The 23,297-nt window shown below is 38.0% G+C and overlaps 1 protein-coding gene across 8 annotated transcripts in view; it reads right to left on the reverse strand.

The window, feature by feature from the left end:
• CPEB4 (cytoplasmic polyadenylation element binding protein 4) overlaps positions 1 to 23,297 on the reverse strand; it is a 42,970-nt gene that overhangs the window by 9,589 nt on the left and 10,084 nt on the right. For 2 of the 8 annotated variants that reach the window (XM_061360289.1, XM_061360291.1), the window contains exons 2-5: positions 20,274 to 20,355; positions 3,996 to 4,019; positions 1,803 to 1,976; positions 291 to 380 (exon numbers count right to left, since the gene is read on the reverse strand). In XM_061360289.1, the coding sequence (XP_061216273.1) occupies positions 291 to 380; positions 1,803 to 1,976; positions 3,996 to 4,019; positions 20,274 to 20,355 (370 nt within the window). Of the gene's footprint in view, positions 1 to 290; positions 381 to 1,802; positions 1,977 to 3,995; positions 4,020 to 20,045; positions 20,147 to 20,273; positions 20,356 to 22,502; positions 22,996 to 23,297 lie in introns of those variants that run through there. The other 6 variants (XM_061360295.1, XM_061360290.1, XM_061360293.1 and 3 more) reach the window with 5 other exon arrangements.

Raw genomic sequence — 23,297 nt, forward strand, 5'->3', positions numbered from 1 at the left:
TCCCTTGAAAGACTAGTCTTGACTATTATTACAAAAATTAAGAACAACATGGGGAGACAAAGGATATCAGAATAAGGTTAAAACCTTGTAAGGAATAAGGAATTATTCTTGTGGTGCTGAACAACTGCAAAGCAACATTCTAAATTCCACCATTTCATAACAATCCCAAGGATTCAACTTTTTTTCTCCTGAACATTGGGTCATTGTCACAAAAAGCTTGTCTAAAATGAAGTCTTATCAAGAAAAAATATTCTAAAATGCTTATACATTACTGGTTATTAGATATTTACCTTTAGGAGGAAAATAGGATTTGCTCTCTGCCTTGTGTGGCCAGTCTACAATCAAAGGTCCAAAGCGACGAAAACTAGCAGTGATCTCATCTGTTAGGAAGAGAGGAAGGAAAAGGCACAAACTGAATTAAAATAAATTGTATGGAAGACATTTGAAGAACACTGATTTCAGGTAGCTTCATTCTACAAATAAACACTCTTGTGACCAGCAGATGCTCAGCAGCTCATAGCAATGCTTACTAGCTGATGGGGTATTTTTATGACAAGTCAGAACACAAATTAGAAAACACAACAGGTCAAAGATCAAGCCTTTCTTTCTACCTATTATAAATAATTCATAACCCACTAATTCACAGAAATGGAGTCACTGTATCTCCTACAGCTAATGCCAAACCCAGCTTCAACTACTCTCTCACAAGAAGACTAGAGACAATTTGCTGATTTGCTAGTAAGCAATCTGCTCCGTCAATATGCCTTATAATTGCAGAAACACTGGGAAAAAAAAGAATGGACTAACACAAGACACAGCCATGTCTGTTCGTATCACATGCTAGTACCACATGCTCAAACACGATGTGACCTTGACCTCAAACTAAAATAGAATAAACTTGCAGGACAGTTATATATTTTTTTAGGAGAGACAGCAAGAACATATTACTGCATCAAGAAGAAATTCTTGCATCCATTTCAATTGTGCCTCTGACCTCTAATTGCTGGTATAAATTTGCGTATGCTAGTCCCATAGAAGTCTCCTAGTTGCAATTCTGTTCTTGGAAATGAGTGAGCATTCTTTTCCTTCTCTACAAATACATGTGAACTGTCACTAGCTGAAATTCTCTGGGCAAGAACTTTTCATTAAGAAATTGAAACAAAAGAACAAACTTCACAATGTGAAGTATCACTTATATTGGTACAGTGCTCAGCTGTATTCTGCTCCTGGTGTTACAGAGCTTTCTACACTAGGATGCTGTTGGGGGTTCCTAATACACAATTTAGAAGACTTTCCCAATCCTCAAATTCAGTTAGAAATCTGAAAAGGTGTTGCTAAGTATGCCTTTTTTGGTTTGCTTACACTCTTTGATGGCATTGCTAATGCAACAGCAACTGACAATCCACTATACTGACTTATTACTGTGCTACAGAAACTTCAGAAAACTGCTAGCAATACTTTTCCTACTATAGGCTTCTAGTGCCTATACAGTGATTGCAGCATAGCTATAAGCTTCAAGAGGTGATGCTGTTTATATTTGCACCATATACCGTAGATGTTAGTTAAATGTGTGGTAATGTATGTTTTTGTTATTCAACAGCAGAACAATAGCCTAAACTAGCTTGAACTATCTCACATTTGCCATGGACTGAAGGTGCTAATATGAGAAGATCCATTTACATATCAAAACCTTTCCACAGAGTTTGGAAAACAATCATTCAGGAGTTAACAAAGAAAAGGTTTGACACCACAGTGTTGTCAAGAGGCCAGAAGATTTTCAGCAGAAGATTTTCTTGGCATACCTTCATCGATATCTGGCGGCAGTCCCCCAACAAAGACTTTACGGGAATACCGTTCCACTCTTTCTCCATTTTGATGGGAGAAGCAGTGAGGTGATCCTAAACCACTGTGAAGAGTCTGATCCCCACGTCCATCATCCAAGAACCCCTCTTCCATTGGAAACAGTGATGACTGACCTGAAGAGGGGGTTAAAAAAAAAAAAAAGGAAAAAAACATACTAACAGAACAAAGCACGCACTGCTTAAGTAATACTTTAAAATGCACTAGATGATGCATTAGAACTGTTTGCAATCTTCCTTTTCAATGAACAGTTATGTTTCCAATTTCTTATGACCCTTCTAGTTTTCAATGTCACTCAGTAACTCAAATGCATTATTTCAGAGAAAAGGTCGCTACCCGCTTCATAACTGCACTACAACTAATGAAGATTTAAAACAAAACAGTATTTCTACTGGTTGCTCAAGTTGACCATTTTCTATAACATTTCATGCTTCCAATTACATTTATTTTAGTAAGGTGTAAGAACAGAAGAGAATATACGCCTTTTTTTTCCCCTGGGACTTTCCCAACAGCAGACATCACTAGAACTTAAGCTGTATACGTAATTTTCCAGTGAACAGCTTCTCACAATAGGCAGATACAATTTCACAGTGAAGACGGGAAAACAAGAACTCTACCAGCCAAATGTATTACACATTTAAATTACCTGGTATCAAAACATACCATAAACCACTCACTTGCTATTAACAAAAATAATCTGATAAAAACAGAAAGATCCGCTGTAATTTACTGCAAATGCAGACTGAAAAGTAGGCAATACTGTGTCATTCCTAGAAGCAAGTTTACTTAGATGTTACAACAGAGTTTCGTTAATGGACTCACCCTAAGCCAAAATGTTGTAAGCATACTTCCCCTCACAACCCAATAGTCTCCTATGATAATCCTTTATCATACATTTCCTTACTAATATTTTAAATAAATTTTTTGATTTATAAATGCAACTGTACAATATAATAAAGAGCACACAAGCTGATCTCTTCCATTAATTCACCCTTTAGTTACAGCATTCAGCATCTAGACAACAAACTGAATAGACTTCTACTCATTTAAGAAGCATTTTTGGAATAAATAAATATATATAGGGAAAGTAAGCAAGTAACTGAGGTGTGCTACAGGTTTTAGGATTCATTTCCTTTTGCCTATGATGTGATACACTATGCTTGCTTTTTCAGCATTCATTACAATCTACCAGAGTAACGCATTGGTAAGGTTAATTTATCCTGCTCTTGCTTCCTTCCTTTGAAATAAATTGATAATAAAATAAAATAAAATCTAGAGAACAGAAAATTTGATCCAGTCCAATATCCAGACATTTTCCATTAAAAAAAAAAAAAGCCAAATCAAGCAGCTAACAAGTTGAAAAAACCCCCCCACCAAAACAATAAAATCCATAGTCCGTAGCATTTATGCAAATAAAGTAAAGGAAGGCTTGCTCAGCTTGCTTCGTTTGAAATTTCAACGATCTTTATACACCTTTAATTAAAATGAAAATCAACTATAATCGGGCCTATTTCTGTAGCAAGGCAAACCTGGTTCCTACCATGATCAACATACCATAATATAGACTTAAATGTCATTTTGGTTTCCCCCACTGAACTGATGCCCGTGTCTTTTGTTGCATCTCTTTAAGGCCCCAGTCCTGCAGGTATTGTTGGAAGGGAGCAATTCTCCATATCTAAGCAGCCTTTTCAGGTTCACCAGCATTACCACTGCTGTTAGATGATTCAACATGCATGCTTGCAGGATCTGGTTCTTTAACCTAGCAGGCCAGGAAATATATCCACTAGAGTCTACGCTTCATCAAGAAAACCAACATCACCCAAAAGAACCAAAATAAACTCCAGCATTGACATTCATAACATACACACAAACACAACGCAGCCCTCCAGTGTAACAAATCACATAGATGATGTCCACTGTAAGGATTGTGATCATTGCAGCCTCAATAGTGCTACTGTGGAGTACTACCTAATTCAGTTCAAATGTTTATTTATAGCATGCAAACTATGTCAATGTATGTGAAACTGATCCTTTATAATCTTAAACTTTTGGAGTTTGCCCTCTAGTAACAACTTAATGTTATTTCTCCCATGAGACATTGTCAACATTAGAAAATTAAATAGGAATATTGTTACCTCGCCTTCTCCCATATGTCCTTGCTGCATGTTAAATGAGAAAGAAAACAGCCTTTCAATCATTGTTATAAGGACCAAAAGACCTTGTTTTATTGCCTTTATACTAACTCAGTGATTCTCAAGCCTTTTCATACTTCAGGTCATTTAAAATAGTGTTCACAAGCTGACCTCCCCACCACCCACAATACCATGCCATCCTTGAACCATCTCTGCTACTGATAAAACATGTGGATCACAAACTATATACATATAGTCAAAGAGACTTTTTTAAAAACATTTTAGTTCTTAACTTTCACATTTATTTTTCAATCTATTCCTTAACCCTCTGCTGGGCATATGACGATAAGTAAATGGATCTTTTCTCATGCACCAGGCCTCCTGACTCATTCTGCAAGGCACCACACTCTACCTTGCCAAGTTCAAGCATACTCTTTAACACTGATCTTCCTCTGAACCATAGGAAAAGCCCTAACACAAGGAAAGTGAAGGCCTATTGTCTTACTTTCTGCTTTGAAATTAGGCTGCTATAAAAGCTCTGCACAACACACAAACCCTTGGTGAAATTATTACTGGCAAATTAATTAGCCAAAAAACTTAAAAGTCAAGAAGAAAAGGTCTGGGCCACCAAAACTGCCTTTCAGCCCTCCTGCAATCTGTGTACAACAGTACAGATTCTCTCATACAAACTTAGTACACTTTGCTGTTAACTATTCAACAGTTACCCACTGCTTCTGACTTCGTTTAACAAATGGGTTCTACCACTGAAAAACACATTTTTCTTTGATGGCTTCCATAACCCATTGTCAGAATATGTCCAAGCTTTCTAACCAACCTTGCACATTCTTTCTCTTTTAATCTCATTAAAATCTGTGTCTGAAAGCAGGCCAACTGTTTTCAAAACTTGGGTTCTCCTGGCAAGTGCTATGAGAAACTCTGAGCACATCGTGCATTTTGCTTCCTCATTCAAAACTGAGACTGACAATTGGTTTAAGCATTTCAACATTAGCAAACCACAAGAAGAAAGGAGTAATTTCCTCTTTCAAAATAAAAATTATATCAATCCAATTTGCTTAATGATTATTTAATATCTGTACATTCATTTTATTCTCTGATCTTTTGCTGATACTTATAATTAACACCAAGAATACAAAATAACAAAGCCCTAGTCTTCAGACTGAAGCATATGCTCTTGAGTTTTCACACAGGCACTGGCTATATGGGAGAATATTAAAGGCCAAAGGCCTTTACAATAATTTTTCCAGGGTAATTCTGATTTATAAATTTGAGATGCACATATGGTCCTCAAAGTACAAAGTTTCAAAGAACTCGTCTCTCACAGAAAGCCATCAGCAAATCTCACTGCGTTTCTGACAAAGCTCAGAAGCCTTTGCAGGCATGGTTTAGAATAAGCACTTTCAAAAACAGCTCTGCCTATAAAGCCATAAAAAACTTGCTTGTGGTTTCTAAATTACTAACAAAACCACACAAATGCCTTCACTTGGTACACCCATTCTTGGCAACAAAGCATGCAGCACAGATACGGTTCCCACTGTGGATCTGTGACCACAATTTAGGTCAGCAGGCTCCTCACTGCTTTGCCACCTGTGTCACCCAAGGCAATAGGATTTTTCTCCTTTACCAGTGCGGAAAATGACAAAAAAAGCTCAGCCACCAGCTAGGAAGTATTTTGAGTGCCAAATACTACAGAAGAGGTTTTGAGAACTAAATACTACGATTTTTTTTTTCTTCCTAATTTGCTTGTTTTTCTGCATTTGCTTCATCTAACCCACAAAATACCAACATTTGACATTTCAAAACATTTCTCAGAAGCCACAGTTTATAAACTACCCCAGTACAGCACAGATACAAACTTTCTCTGCTCACTGAATTCAGAGCTCATCACACACCATTAATTTCACACAATGTAATACACAACATGGAAACTAAAGAATGTTCTTTTGGCAGGCCAGAAGGACAGCTAACTGTGACTTACCAATCCTGTCTCTGGCTTTCATACTTTCATATTAAGAGACATCTTTGCTATAGAAGTACCCCAGCTAAGCTGCAACATAAATGTCATCTTAAGGTAACTGCTATGTTACAGAACCTAAAGAACACAAAGCGCTTATGCAACCACTTCAACAGCTCACTAATAACCTATGGAGAGAGATTTCCCGATAAAATTAGTCTGAAATTTAAAATGCTGTTAGCAGCTGCTTCAATTGCTTTGTCACCTCAGCCCTCCCTGCAACACTCGTTTCTATGGTAAAAAAAATAAATCCATACAGAAAGCTAATGATCTGCAAAAATCTGCTGCTTTTGCTGTCTTTCATTTTAAGGAACTTAGTGAATAAGCAACCCACTCAAATTCTTGTGCCTTCTCTTCATTTGAGACATATAATGGGCCCCTGGCCATCTTCCTCTCTGTTTTAAGAAATGACATCTTTTGTGTTTAACATAGCTCCAATTAAATGTGTTGAGCTTTCTTCTTCTATAGGAAGCATCAAAAAGACTGTCAGCACATTGTGTAAATCACATGTGCTGTTCCATAAAGTACACAGTTCCCAATGACTATGATACTCTGCTGGAGAAGCAGAAAAAATGTATGCAGGAGTCCTAAATCACTCAAAACCCAAACTTACAAGAAGATTGTCCTGGAAATGCTCTTTAATTGTTCTTGCTGCCTTCCAGTTTGCAGGATGGTAGCAGCAATTTCAGGTTTATTTTGTGCCATTAACTGTGGAAGATTTACATAAAAAGGTCAGCTCAAGAGCAGACTGTTTAAAGGGACCAGCAAGCAAGATCTGTATCTCCAGTGAATGTCATCCCAGCTTTCTAAGACCACATTACAACTAGGAGAATTATACAAGCATGCACAGTTAATAGAAACATCACAGAAACCTGGAATGGACAGAGGAACAGAATGCTCAAAGTTAAATTACAGTTATACCTTCATTCTCACTACCTTACTATCGTTTTTCAGCACACAAAGCCTAGATTGACGTAATACCTGTCCAGTTCTGTACCTAATTCATGTCTTTACTCCAAGAGCTCCTCAAGACAGGGATTCTGGCCTCTACCTTGGCACAGAGGTGAATATAATAACATACTGCCATTTTACATATTAGTCATGGAAATGCTCTCATGTATTTCCTCTCAAAGACCAAACCAAACCAGCTTCATCAGTGAGGCTCCACAGTAGCCAGTTTCTTATGGTGGAAGGCAAATACAATCAATACACAAACATAGAAACTGTTTACCCTGCTAATCATTTTCTTCTCATAAACACAAGACAGGAGGTAATTTGGTGCTGATCTGTCTTCTATTTCACTTAGAAGAACTTAACTTTTAGAGATGCAAAGTACCAAAGTTTCACAGGTTTATTTCTAAATGTGAGCTAGATATCCCTGAATCTATTATAGCAAACATGTATGCTTTCATGAGTTTTATTTATAAGTTACAGAAAAATAATAGAAGTACAATCTGGTTTTGCCATTCAAAACAGCAAAGCCTTATTTCTAAATTATTCTGCACTAAACCATATTTTGTAACTGTAGCAAGATTGACAATGCTGTGCACAAGGCCATTAAAATACTACCTTTTTCCCCCTGCTATTACTTGAGGGCCAGCAGGGTTGATTGTACCTCCAGAGTTTGATTTTATCATCACTTAATTTTTCACAATGCACTGCAAATGGAATGCATGGACCAAGTGTTTCTACCACAGGTAACAGTACATTTCACAAGAAGTCCTGTAAGGTCATCACTAATGAAGAATCTGATTGTATCCTTAACCAAATCAAAAGCAGAAAAATTAAAATGATACAGAACATCTATAATCAAACCTACCTTTGGTTAAATTATATCTGTGCATAAAGGAGCAACTCGGAAACCATGGCAGGTATTTTCAGAGAAGTATATATACTTTCTCAAATTACAATACAGAAATTGTATTTACCCATATGTATTATACACAAAGGTTCCTATTTAAGTATAATAAGAAGTATACACAAATACTTCCTATTTAATAGAGCCTTAAAACTTAAGTCTTATATGTCATTTTCCACAGGAAAGCATATAGCACCAGAAAATGTTGCATGACAGGCAAAGAAAGTAGTATTTTATGCATTCCTTGATTTTAGTTCTAAAATACTGAGGACAAAAGGATCAGGCTACAGTTCCATGATTGCTAAGATAAGACACGTCCATGTGTGCAAAACTCTTGCCCAGTTCAAGCACATAATCCTGCTTCTGCCAAATTACCCCCCACACATGATACATTGACTGTGGAACAACAGTCACTGCACAGCAGAATGGCAGACACGTGATACCTGATCCAGGATAAATTCTGCCAATACAGAATAAATTGATCAAAATTTAAAGCATTCAGATGGTATTTTCTTAATCTAAAATAATCTTACAAAAATTAAACACCTCTATCTATATATACATCTGGAGAATGTGTATTTACCACACTTTCAGCAATGTCAAAGTCAGCATGAAATCAGAAAAGCAGACTACATTTGGCTGCACAGTAAAATCAAGGATTAACACATTTGTAGTACTGATCCTGCAAAATTAAGCCACAGAGATGCCAAAACCTGCAATTTTTCCTCCTATTTTAAAAGCAGCACAATGTTAAAAAAAAAAAAGTCAACTTATGAGAAATATAGCGCTAGTTTGTGTTCAAAATGTCCAAACAAATGCTGAAAAACAAGAGTACTATTGTAAATGGAAGCATTATGCTTTCAAATAAAACCAGATGCCTGAAGAGAAGTATTTACCCATTCCTTCTGTCAAGAACACTAACAAAATGCAGTTTCTGGTATTCTGTAGCATTTGAGTGCAGGTCTGACTAGAATCTGTCATTTTAAATTCTAGGTCACTGCCACAAACTACAGCCAACCTATAAAAAACTAATTAGGTTTCTTTTCTTCTAAAACCCTGAGGAGAATCTACATACAAAAGTCTTTTAGCTCTGGCTCTTCTTATGGTAACTCTGTTTTACCTGCGATTATGTTGAATTAATTGGGTTCACATGGTAAAAACGTAGACCCTACACACTGCACAAAGCGGATTATCAGCATAGCAACTTCTGATAGTTTGATTGTTCACTTCATACATCAAACAACCAGGGAGGACAGATGGGGAGAGAAGCTGAGAACCAGTGAAAGCGAAAGCTACTGTTTCCAAGGCTTGTGCAATGAGCTCCAAGTTCTTAGGGCTTTAACCTGCCCAAAACAAAACTGCCTACCTGAAGAGGCTATGCAGTTATACGCAGAAAATGCAGTAATGGCTCTCATTCCAATGCACTGCACAAACCCAACTGTAGTGGCACCACTGCACAACCAGGGCAGAAAGGCAAACGTGCTTCCAGCTCAGCCAGCCCAGCAAGCGTTCAAATCCACATATGTGAGAAGCTCAAGCTTAACCTTCCAGATTGGGAAACCAAGACAAAAAGTCCCAGACACTCTTCCAGGAAGCTGTTTTAAGTGTGAGTCTGAAGGGGAAACGAAAAAAATGGGAAAAAGAAAAAAAGGCTACCTATGAAAAGACTGCAGTGTAGTTTGTGTGAGAGCTTTAAGAACCACCGCCATCATTATTCCTTCCCTGCTGATGCTCTCACGTAGTCTGCCTGACACACTAATACAGTGCCAGGCAGACTGAACCCCAAGAGACGCTCTTTCATACATTTCAACAGCCACTTAGCTACCCGGGAAAGGTGACAAACCAAACTCAGTCTCACTCCTTTGAAAAACACAGAAGCTTCAAAGCTGACTTTGAAGTATTCTTCGCTATCAAACAGAAGAATACAGAGAAATCTCCTAAACAAAGCTGCTATAGAACCCAAACATAGCCATAGCTTTATCTACAAGGTATCAATACTTCTTCTATAATTCCAATGATGTTACACTGGCTCACTGCAAATCCACTGAAGTGAAACCCTTCAAAATCATACCTATTTGAATATAACTTTTTCCTCCTCTAGGAACCCCCACAGGTCAGAGATAAGAAACCAAAAGCAGAAGAACATACAACGAAGCCCAACCCTCTGCTGAAGAACGGATATTAGTTGGAATTATACATGTATTTTGGAAAAGCAGGCACCCTACTGCTGGGGGCACGGAGTTTTATTTGACGCTAATGTATGACTAGTGGAGAATAGACAGAAGTTACAAAAACATTCAGTCTTTTCCATCAATACGTTTTCCAGTTTATGCCATGGGATAATTGGCACCATTGATCTTTTGAACACTTAAACTATTACTGTATTAATTTTAAAAACAGAAAAAGAAAGGCAGAGTTTGCAACTGGGAGAAGGAAAAGCATGACACAGCTTTGCAAGCAAAGAGCAAATCAGGTGCTCAGCCACAAAACTATTTCAAATGTAGCAACTTCAGTAAATTCCAAATATATACTAATGATGGACCTTCTGACAAGAGGAAAGAATGGAATGTCATTGCTAAATATTCCTAGATGGGCTTTTTAAGTGACAAGAACAATTTATTGAGCCTATTACAGAACTTACTGAGCAACTTCTTAAAACATCTGAAAAAAGAGCAAGAACTTCACAAACCTGCCATTCCCAGTCATGGTTCATATGCACTGTGCTCCTGGACTCTTTATAAACACTATTTCACCTCAAGAGATGCTGGTATCTGATTATGCCATCATATCTATACCATGAATTCTGCCCATACTTTAACAAATAATGAAATGGTTAATGAAATAACCCAAAATGCAATTCCTGCACGTGACTTCCAAGAGCTGGATTTACACTGGCATATACTCCCATGCTGCAAGATTTAAACCCAGAGTTCCTTAAGTACAATAATAGGTTCAAAGCAACTTATTTTTGTCTGTGGAAGGAATGATCACAAGACAGCCTGGAATGCAACATGAGGGCTTTGTTCCTTTTTAAGCATCCTCTGGCTTCACTCCCAAACAATAAAGAAATATTAATATCAAGCAAGCTCAAGTCTCTGCAGGGTAGCATTTCCCCATTTTTCATTTTTACATGAAAAGAACACAGAAAAGACATTAATTTTCCCAGTAATATATGTAAAAACCCCAGTATTATACACTTCCCCACCCCCAATCCAAATGGGAGGAGAAACAGAAAACTGTTTTAAAAGAGGCAGCACTTCATTTCCTCTGCCTAGATTCAAAATGCTATATGGGGTCAGACATCAACAGTTTATTCTAGCAATTTCAAATGACACACGAACAACCAAGACATTTTTTAGAATGCCTTCAGAAAGTTATCCACACCTCCCTCAGCATTTGTGCAATGACACTAATGACAACATGAAGAATTGTATGTAACGCCACTGTAAGTTACTGGGAATTTATTAATGTATCACAAATTGTTTTATGTATTTATCCCCACATTCTACCCACAAAAATTTACTTTTTTCTAATACCTATCCAATCTGATGGCTGAGCTGGGATTCCTGTTAACAGGATTTCTAATTGAAGCTGAAAGGATACCACTACCTCTAAAGACGCTCGCCATTTACATATTTAGAGACAGTAAGTGGCTGTCCCGCTCACCTGGAAGTCCAACTATCAAAAAACTAGCACCACCAATCTGCATTCCAACAAACAATACATTAAGCCAAGTATGGCTAAATCTATTGCAAGGTGTATTTTCAGATATGTCCCATCAATAGTACTCGTTCTACCTAATTCTGAACTAAAGTAAGTAGACACTGCATACACAAACCCTATATACATCACATTTTGATTTCAAAGTATCTTTAAGTAACTGATGCAAATTTCAGGCTGCTGCACAGTCACTCCTCGGCATATGCAAAGACTGCCCACTACTAAAAACTCTCTGTATGACTTTCCTAGGAGTTTGTTATCTTATGCTTACACCTCATTTGTCACCTCCTTATCTTTTCTCCAAACTCATCCCCATTCTCACATTTCTTCTTTATCTCCAAGTTTAAGAAAAGCACTTCAGGCTTTTCCTTCTGCTCCTTTCATGCCACCTCTAGCCTGATCAACACGATGGGAATATGCAAACCGGGGCTAACAAAAGACTCAAAGACTTAACAATTTAACATCAAGGAAAAAAGTGAACAAAGTGAGCAAAAAGACCAAATACAGGTAGTTTATAGAGTCTGGGAGGGGAGGCTGGCAAGCTCTCTGTCTTCTAAAATAAGGAACAGACACTACTCATGGAATACAGCTCCAAATTAAAGAGTGCTTTGAAGATGATCCAGAATGGCCAGAGATTATCAAAGCAAGAACTCAGAAAAGGAAAAAAAAAACCACCAAAACCAAACCCACTTGGTGGACAGTGATACTAAACAAAGCAGAAGATTAAACACACTTTTGCAAAAAGGGATAGAATTATTTTAACAAAGACAAAAAAAAAAAAAAAGGAAAGCAAAAAAACTTAGAAAGGTTTTAATCAGATCAGGTGGCTGTCCTGGAATTCAGCATGGCTTTGTTGGCTGTAATACTTCTGAAGATCAAATCACTGACTTAGACATCAAAACTTTTAGCAGTATTTCAGTGCTTTGTTGTGTTTTAAAAATCTCTGCCACATAATCTCCAGCATACATTCCTAAGAAGCATTTTGTCTAAGGAGTATGAAAGGCATTTAATTTTCCATACAGGCTCTGGAGATGGGACAGCATGGCAAGGGGCTGCAAGAAATGTTTTAAGACTGGACAAAAAAAAACGTAGGTCTCATACTCTAATGAAGTGAACAGGAATCCTAACTCATTTCAAAGCTGGACCAGGATCAGAAAACCCTGGGATATTTGTACTGCTCTGTGGTGGCAGGGGAAGGAATTTCCTGGCCTCAAAGGGTGGTTACATTAATACACTCTTGCTCATTGCTCAATGGCTCCGTTTTAGACAGATAGCATAAATCAAGGTGTTGCTCTTCCTCAGCTGAATTAATACCCTACCTCAAAATCCTCCAGTAGTGAAGAACAAGCATCCAGTTGCTTGGTATCTACTTTGTCAAGACCTGTATTTCTATAAAAACGCAGGTATCATTACAAAGTTGAAACTCGTCAGTAATTCTTGTGTCAAAGTAGCACTAGCAGAGGTAGCCAACAGTACCGGTTTCCTTACCTTATTTTCTTCTACTACTATAGCATGCATATTTAACATAAGTCAATCTCAAGTTCTGAATGCAGTTCCAAAGGCACATAAATGTCAAAGTTTTGAAATATTCCCCTAACTCTGAGCAGCATCATTAACCTAAAACTACTTGCCACACACTGAAAATTAAGAATATCAATAAATCCAATGGAATTAATTTAATGACAACAGTCATTCACTTCTTCCATGAGTTTTTTTCCATCACTGAAAACAAAAAACTGCCACATTTGGGTACATCAGTTGGACTGTGCTACAATTTCCTAAATTATTCCAGATGATTGCAAAAATGTTTATTATTCAATCATAATGTTGCATCCCTGTCCTGAGATTTTTGTAGCTTTCACTGTAATATGAGCTTCTGCAGCAAACAGTAAGATGCACAGCAGAAACTACTGCTTTATTTTTTAAATCATATGCATCAGTGTACATGGATCCAAATGTATTACTCAATAATACACAATGTTTCTTGAGACAATATAAATGGGTCTTGGCTTTTCCCAATTCATAACAGAAAATGAAGGTGCCAAAGTAAAAATCATAACCTACGCTGCCTCATTGCAACCTGTGTTCCAGTCCATACATTTTTCCACAGAACGGGCAAGTCCTCGTTGCATTTACATCCGTCAAAACGCTGCCAATCCAACTGCTATAAATTTAAAACCTCTTATTTTTTTAATTGACCCCATTTTCTTATGATACACAGTGCCACAAAGCCAGTCAAGCATTTTATGAGTTAGCAATCAGTCTAGTTTAAAGGCTTTAACTGTCAAAAACATCCTATATACACCAGTGTTCTTTCTCTTGCTACACAAACCAACCAGATTGAGGGCATTCCCACTGCTTACAGCCTGGTGGGGTCTGTAGGGAAGGAATCAAAATCCTGAATTATGGAGAGTCTTGTGGGAGGGAAGAGAGAGCCTGCCTGTGACTTTAAGACCACAGCAATATTAAAACCCCCTATTGTTGTTTAATCCCGGTACTACACAAACAGGGACGAGCAGGCAGACTTCAGCAGTGCCTCCAGGAAGCACAAGACAAACGATGACCTTTAAATCTGAGCTCACGGAAGAGCCCGCTCCAAACAGTCACTGGAACCTGCAGCTGCGGGCCATGCTCTGCAGTGTTCCCCCCCCCCCCGCCCCGTACAACTCTGGTCAACTCGCACCAGCTTGAAAACACAACAGAGGTTCGGCTGCTATCACGAAGCAACGCCTACCGCTGAGCACAGCTAAACCCCGCTAAGAGAGCAAAGATACCTCGCGCTGCTGAACCGTCATCTGCCAGAGCACACCGCCCCGGGCCCGGCGCGCCAGGGAGGAGGAAGAGGAGGAAGAGGAGCAGGAGGAGGAGCAGGAAGAAGAGGCGCAGGAGCTGCACCTCCGCCGAAGGGGCACAGAGACAGTATTCGGGATAGTCCACGCAGGCAGCTATTGCAGGGGGAATTCCAATCTCCCTCTGTTCCACGGGCCCGTCTAAGCCAGAGCTCGGCAGTGCAGAGAGGGCTGGCTGTTGAGCTGCATTGCTTTGATCTATATGTCAGTGGGCTGCCACCTTAGAAACACTCCTCTTCATCCCTGCCAGGGATGCACAAGGCGCTCACCTCCGCGGGGAGCATTTGGTAGCGCCGAGCGGGACGGCTGACGGCGCCAGGGCCGCACCGGAACGGGGCTGTGCAGAACAGAGCCCGTTTGCTGTGCGTATTTTGTCTTTTCACTATGCATGGGCTGTGTTCACCTCCTCATACTGTTTGCAAGTTTGGAGGATGGAGTTTTTTCCTTCCAAATCAAGTTTTGCCTTCCTAAGCCCCATCACATTAGGCATCTCTTAAAGAAGCAGTTATTTCAAGCCACAAGAGCAAATGTCAATTTAAAAGAGAAAGCTGGGAGTTTATCAGATCATTGCCAATGGATGTAAAACCTTACATTGTGTAAGGTTGTGATTACTTCTAAGTAATGATCTGGTTGCAGTATGTATTAATATAAAATTTCTCTTCCTTCCTGCTTCCCAGGTGATTCCATTTTCTTACTGGATTGTTTGTTTCCAAAGGCTCTGGCAAACACAAACATCAAAGCTAAATCAGCAAACACTTCAGCTGCCAAGAGGGGAATTAGGGAGGAAAGCATACCAAAAGACTAAAAATACTGAGCATTACCCCAAAATGGTGAATATTGGCTGCATTTAGAAGAAAGCATGCCCTCACTTGTTAATAGTACTCTAACCCAACTGGAAATAGTGGATTGCAAAAGGAATGGGAGCTGCTGATTTCAAATAAGCCTCACATAGACTTCATTATCCCCATCACAGCTCCACCAGCATGAGTTGTAGTTTATTGCTATTAGACCCAGTTCAGCAATATTATGAGATAGTACAACAATTGGTTTTACTCTTAATTAATATCCACTCAAGTCTGTAAATCCCATTAGCCTTTCCTGGTTACTGGATAGAAGGTAAAATTCAAGCAGATCCTGAGTAGGAACCATTCAAGACAGTAATTTACGACAGCTTCCAAAAACAAATAGGGCAAATCTGAATTGTCTACAAAAAATTGGCTACAGCCTGGTGCAGCAGAAGCAAGAGTTTCTGTGCATTTTACCCTAAGCTGGATACATTAAAAACTTACAAATGAGTAATGAGTAAAATGGTTGCCCAAGGAAGTTGTGAATGCTCCATCCCCGGTGGCGTTCAAGGCCAGGCTGAACAGAGCCTTGGTAGCATGGTTTAGCGTGAGCTGCCCCTGCCCATGGCAGGGGGGTTGGAACTTGATTATGTTAAGGTCCTTTCCAACCCTCACTATTCTATGATTCTGAAACAAGGCAGCAAAAAGAAATCACCTACTAATGCTGTTCTCAGGAAATTGAGGTGGGATCAGCACAGTTCCCCTGTGAAAGCTCACTCACGTGCAGAAGGCACCAGAGGCATGAAGATGAGACAGTGCCAGTACAGGTCTGTGTGCATGCTTGCCAGGGGCCTGACTTTCAGACCTCAGTAACTACATCACATAACCTCATACAGACCAATAGCAGGGAAGAAAGGTTGAACTTAGCCACCAACCTGAAACTTTGCTGTCAATTCTTCATTGCTATGAAAACAAAGCTGGGTTTAAAATATAAGAAAAAACTCAAAATCTATTATTTTACACTTGCAAATAGCTCATGTTGATAGATAAAGGACCACTTCCCTAAAAGGAAACTCAGCCTTTGTTACTTAGCCCTTGGCAAAATTGGAACTGATTCTCACCAGATTTTCATTAATTTTCTGGCTCATATAGGAAACCAAATGGCCCATTCTACTCAATTAACACAAACATGTTACATAATCCATACAGCTAGAAAAGAAACAACTTGTTCAATTTCTTATCTGATAGTCAGAAAACACTGTCAAAACTATTTTGGTTCCTTTCATCAAAGAACGCTTTATGAGGTTTACATACTTTCTTCACAGCTGAGATGACAGTTTTTCAGATCAATATGAAAAAGCTGATGATTGCTTTAAAAATAGTTAAGTAGATCCACTTGCTCAGAGAAATCCTAAATGGTGCCAATTCTCATCATTCTACCTTTGCAGCCATAAAATTTAGAGCTGCTGTTCAATTGTCTCTCCCAGTGTTTGCATGTATACTCTAACCTTATGCTACTTCCAAAACCTTCCTTTTTGTGTGCAAGTACATTTCTTTAGAGACTATTTCACTTCACAGCATTCATGCAAATACTGAGCTATTCACACCCAAATTTTGCAGGAGTGCTTTGCAGTGCCAGAAGCAGATGTACTGGCCTGGTTCTTTAATCCATTTCACTTTGCATAATTTCCAGGCAATAACCTTATATTCTGAACTGAACCATAGGATATTTCAGTAATAAAACCGTCTGTGGTTATAAAGTATTTAAAGACAGTTCAGTGTCACTTAACAAGGAAATATTTAGTCAATCTACTACTATTACAGTTTTATGCTCAAATTGCCATGTAGAAGACCCAGATTCAGAAATCAGTCTCTGGATCCCAGGCTCAGCTCATGAAGGCCGAATACATTGTAAAGAAGATGCAATTAGTCTCCAGGGAAAGGCTTCTGCAGGCTGTCATTGGCTGTGCAGCATGCAGCACACTCACTCGTGTAGATAAAAATAACATATTGAAATGGCAGCTGCTCAGCAAAGGAAGAGGATTTGAACAGGGATAAAAATACACCTTAAAAAGAGGAGGGGGGGAGGAGGTAAAATGCCTACCAAAAGCATTAAAAGGTAAAACTGAATGTACTGAATCGATGATACTTAAGAATCACCTTTGAACCTCAAGCAGGAAACACTATTTCATATAGGAAGACAACTCAAGACCATAATTATTACTGTCTTAAACAAATCAAAACTAGCAGAACCTAATCAGCTCAGTCAAGAAGAACACACTGTGAAGGGATTTCGTTAAATTTTGAAGACTTCCTACTTAAAATTTTATTACGGGATCCAAAACCTGCTGCTCTGAACATAGCATTTAAAGATAGAAATTATTTCCAAGAGACAGCATGTTCCAAACTGTAACTGGTATCTATTATCATATCCATACTTTGTTTTGAAGGTGTATTTTAACATTGTACCTCTCTCTTGAAGTCTATTACAATATGAAAGGGGGTGGTGTTAGCGTTACATACTAAACTAATGTTGAGTCAATATTAAAGCCTCTCAGAGACTCACAAGATAGGAGTGAGACCTATTAGATCATCTAAATTATATCCATGCCATTCTGAGATTGCTCTCTACAGTATGTTTTATTAGTGTCTTGCCCAGGCTATTTTTAAAGTCTCAAACCCAGAAGCTTTTCCTTTCTGAGAGCTTCCAACTTTAGTTTAAAAGCACTGTATGCACTGATTAACCCATTTAAAAAGCACAACAAAAAACATCTTATAGATCAGCTTATTTAGCTGCAGGTGTTTGAAATGGCATGAAAGATTTGAAATGACAACCATAATTTGTCATATTTCTAGGTCCAAGGTTTTTAAAGATTCCTTTCAATCAGTTTAAATAAAGATGAGGCAAGAAAAGTGAAAACAGGAGAGAATCTGTGTTAAGACATACACCAATACAGATGAATAAAAACAAATAGGTTTGTGATCACAGACATTTCTTCAGACTTGACTTGTAATATGTTTGCTACCACCAAGTTACAATTCTTTTCCAGCTTTAAGTTGCTTTAACTAAAGTTATTTCCTCTCCTTCCAAATCCTGCCCTACTTACGGACGATCACTGCCGCATTACCACAACACAGCAGATGCTAGTGAGTAAAGATCCATTCCGAAGTGTATTGCAGCAACTAAGTTACTGTATGCTATGCCAGATAAGCAGCAAATTCAGTAAACTGCACATTTCATTATAAGCAAACTTAATGGTTTTGCCAAGGAAATCCTTGAAAAATGAGACTTCACAACAGAGTGCTTCACGTAGGACCACATAAAATTTTCATCTCAGTTTTAAGGATTTTTCTTTATAGTTTTATAACTATTAACTATAAACAGAATAATTTATAAAGAACTTAAGAAATAATTCCCAGAGCAATACCTGATTGATATTACTGTGTTTTGATCAGTAGGATACAACACATACAAAACTTCAGATAAACCCTAAGTGGCTCTGCAGAGGGGATTAACAATCAAGCTTAAGCAGGAATTAACATGTATCACAACTATACATCTTCTTTGCTGACACACTTATTCCATCATTCTTTAAACATGCTAAGCACGTAAAATATATTTCAACTGCAAAGAATCTTTTCAGAACATTTAAACTAAAAGTCTGATTACTGAGCAGAACTACCCTTGTTTAGTTACTGAGTATAAATACATATGAATCTGACTCTGCTGAATTAATATCTAAAGGGAAATTTTATTTGCTCTACAGCCATGTCACCTTGGGTTGTTATCTTGCCAGATTTCATCAGCTAAAAGCTGGGTTGGGCCTGCCTGATGGTTGAATAGAAGGTCTCAGGGCAAATCCCAGCTGCTGCAGTCAAGGAAGGGCACCCAATTCTTGATTTGAGATACAATGCTGGGGCATAGGATGTTGCCAGACAGCACATAAAACAAAAGAAAGCTATTACCTGGTCCCCAGTACATAAGGAGAGAATGTATTTTTGGTTTTATTTCGTGTGGCATTGCTGTTACCTATACCAGGCTCTCCTTGTCGTTTCAATAGGAAAGTGTATTTCTTGGTATACTGAGGATATGAAATGCAAGCTGCATTTCAGACAATGGTGAATGCAACAAATGCAGGGTATTGCCAGTTTATCAAAGGTTGGTTGCTATTAAAACAAGTCAGATTACATTAACACTACAAGCCTTGGTATCTTGAAAATAAATTTACTTTAAGAAACCACAAATGCAGGTTTGTTTTTTTAGTGGTCTCATGACTGGTAACAAAACTGAATGGTTAGATAATGAGCCTAAGTATTTACTTATACAAGTAACCACTGAACTGAAATAGATTACTCATTATATAAAACTAGACTTCTCAATTTTATACCATAAGCAGTTTCTATTCAGGTTTGGATAAAACATGTAGACAATGCTTTGAATATTTTGTAAGTTGACATATTTTCAGAGAAAGATTACCTTTGTCAAAAAAAAAAAAAAAAAAGGATAAATCCTAACTGCAGGTCAGTTGAACCTCCCTTTCCCAATGCTATAAAGAATTTTGTAATTGAAGGCCACAATAAAAAGAGAGGCAAAGGACTAAAAAAAAAGAAGAAAGTGATGAAATTCTCTGTGTTCTTCTCAAAATGACATAGACAAAATTCATGCTTCCCCAAGGCAGAAAGAACTATGACTTCAGCAGGAAAACACTATTAAGCAAGAAGTTACATCTCACTTTGCTGCTCAAGATGGCTGAAGTTGATCATTCTTACAGGCTGTGTACCTTGCATCTATTACAAACAACACTGGCAACTTACACAAAAGATCAGCTTATGCTTGTTTCCCACTGTTTTGTATAAAGACAAACCACACTCAAGTGCTCATGTGTTGCAATAGCTTCATGTAGAGACAACTAAAAAAGAAAAAAAAAGGGGAGGCCTAACCTGTACTTTTCCTAAACCCAAACTGAAGTTTCTTATTCTAAGTAAGCAGGTCTTCCCAATTATTTACTGCAGGAAATAGTCTCTTTCTAAATTTACCTTTCAGTGAATCGTTTTCAGCTCTCATTATGTCAATTAGGGAGTTCTCCAGTGAATGCATGTCAAAAGTCCGTGTTCGATCCTGCAAGCAAATACAGACAAAGTTGTTTAGGCAACACACATTGTTAAACAAGACCATCTCAAACATGAAAACTTAAGGTTTGTTCTACATTACTACGGCATAAGTAAAAACACACCACTGAAGTCAGTCTGATATAGGAATATTAAAAATTAGAACATACTGAAATACGAATCTGATCTACAGCTATCATATCCAGTCATTCAAGAACCCCAATTCTTAGTTTGGATTCTGTGCTTTACAGTTAAACTTTGTTAAAAATAATTTCACAGTTAAGAAGTAAAGATTATGTCTCAGGAGACACAATTGCAAGGAGACATCATAAATTATGTATTTCAGCCCAAATTGAAAAAAAACCTAAATTCCAGAAACACATAGAATCTCCTTCACCTCAACTACTACTTCAACAACTGAAATAATCAAATTTTGCAGAGGCAGTTCTAAGTATTCCATGCAATTAGTACTGCTCCAAATAGCTTGGTTTACTAGGTGATAACTTTGCTTTCATTTTTAATGTATTGAATTCATAAGTTTGGTATTCCAAACATTGCTAGAATTGAAGGAGGACCCAACAAATGGGAGGCAAGATGTCTCATGTACTTTACTGGTTCATTATCTCAAGCCATTTGATGTATACTTACCAAATATTTTCCTTCGTTTTAACCAAAGCCATCATTTAACACATGCACGGTTCAGACTTTCCCAATTAAAACAATAAGTCCCATGTCTTATAAATCTGACATTATGTAGTGTAAGACAGTGTAAAATATCCTAGCACTGCATTATTTTAATTAGCAAATTCAGAATAACTGATATCATATATAAACTTTGAAACCTTTACAGTATCATAAAAGGTCACTAACGGAGGAAAAAAAGATCCTTCCCCAAATTATTCACCTACCCATGTTATCTACATATTTATACATTTATACATTTAGACATTTGTGGGAACACTTGGACAGAATTTGATACATTTATATTAATCAACCTTGAAAGAAGAACTCTAACAATACATCCAAAGATTTCCTTCCTGTTCTGGCAGATTAATCTCTAAACTAAGGGCAAGCATGGAAAGTATCTTTTCAAAATAAGAAAGCAAAATGTGAGCAATTCAAGACAGGCATTTGCTCTAAACTGTTTCTCTACAACTGTTGTTATTACAGCAGTGAATATATGTTTTTTGTCCCTAACTCTAGCTGTGAAGCTGAAATTTCTTCAGAGCACACACACCCAGCTTTGAGCATTTTTAAACCAGTGGTGAAGTAAAAAACTGTGTTACACAAAGACTGTTGTGCATCAAGTTATAATGCCCTTTACTTCCAGTAATGACGTGCTAAAGCAGTATTGATCACAGTGTTGCAAGAAGTATTCTTTATATCAGACACTGATCAGTCATCTCAGACTTTAAACACCTAATACAATTTTAAGGACAGGAACCCACTAATTCTTGAGTTCTGGTCCATTTCCAAATTCGTAAGTTACAGTCTGACCTCTAAAAATGCTATTCTTCAGTTACATTTTCTAACATTCTTTTCCTCTCTTCAGAACAGTTTATTACTGATACAGAACAGGTGAAGTATTTCTACCCGGATATGCTGCATTTCAAATAGCATTACAAAGACCAGAGTTTGGAACCATTTGCTTTATTAGTCCAGCCCAATATCAAATTTGCTATAAAAAGCATAGTGCTGCCCTGTCTCTGCACAGCATTTCTTTCCTTGGTCATTTATATTACAAAGTCGCTTGCCACACCTTACAGAAACTTAACCACAAGCATTTAAATTCTGTGCTTTACTTTCACACATTTCCTACTGGTTTCTTCCTTTCCCAGTAAAACTTAGTTTATTGTTTTGGTTTATATATTACTAGTTCATAACTATTTCCAACTCTATTTATACTTAAATAGCTTAGCAAGATGGAGTAAAAATCCTTGGGTCTGCATCCTGGGCCCGTTAGGGTCCAGCAGCTGTGTAACTCAGGAATGGGTACTAGAAAACAACCTCTACATTTTTAGCAGTCCTCACAGCATGACAAAAATAGCCTAAAACACAGGTAGGAGCATTTTCTGAAAACCTGACATCCCTCAGTAGCTACTCCTTCTTCCATTCCGACTGTCAAAAGTGTAGTGTGTTTCTCTGTGTGGAAGTGACCTCCAGTCCAAGCCATGAACAGCTACAAAATTGTTATTTCACAAAGTGCAGAACCTGGGTAGTCGCAAGTCTTTGTTGAATTTGTGGCACTTAACATTTCAGTTGTGCAGGAGACGTGAAGGAAGAAACCCAGTCCCAGTCATTTCTAGTTCATTGTGCTGTATACATGCTGTAGTATGATAAGCCCAAAGATAGCCTCTTCTCTGTAAAATACTCATATCAGATGAGCTATAGTAATGAACAGGGAGGTTTGCTACAGTGGTAAGTTTCTGATTTTGAGAACAGAGAGTTCAAACATTTGAGAAAGAAATTTGAATTGAACTGGTTTGCTGATAGGAACACCACATCTCCAATGGAAGCTTTTTCTGGTGAGGAGTTTATGGTTTTCCCCTTCTGAGTGTACCAGCTAGTTGTTACTTTTGTAGTATAAGGTCACTAAGATTCTACTTGTACTACAAACATTTTAAAACACAACCCTCCACACTGATTCAGAAGTTTAATTGGTCATAGTCCTACCTGCAGCTATTAGCAATTACATGAAAAGGAGTGTGAAAGGCCAAACTGTGGCCCCCATTCATAATCAGGCCCTCCAGTGGTTCCCATAACTTGTACAGCAATGGGGAAGACTGCCATAGGCTACAGCATCCTCAACACACTGGTATGCTACTATCCATTTCTTGCCTGTCTTTCCAACAAATGCTCTCTGTGCTTACAGCGTATTTAATCATCTTTGTCAGTTCATGGTGCTGAATTGCCCCAGCCTCAGCACCCTTGGGAAGATCACTTTTTCCTGGG

Source organism: Neopsephotus bourkii, unplaced genomic scaffold (genome assembly GCF_033783945.1).
Source record: "Neopsephotus bourkii isolate Nb327-2 ecotype Australia unplaced genomic scaffold, CSIRO-AGI_Nbou_v1 NB_1016, whole genome shotgun sequence".
In the NCBI taxonomy this organism is placed as follows: domain Eukaryota; kingdom Metazoa; phylum Chordata; class Aves; order Psittaciformes; family Psittacidae; genus Neopsephotus; species Neopsephotus bourkii.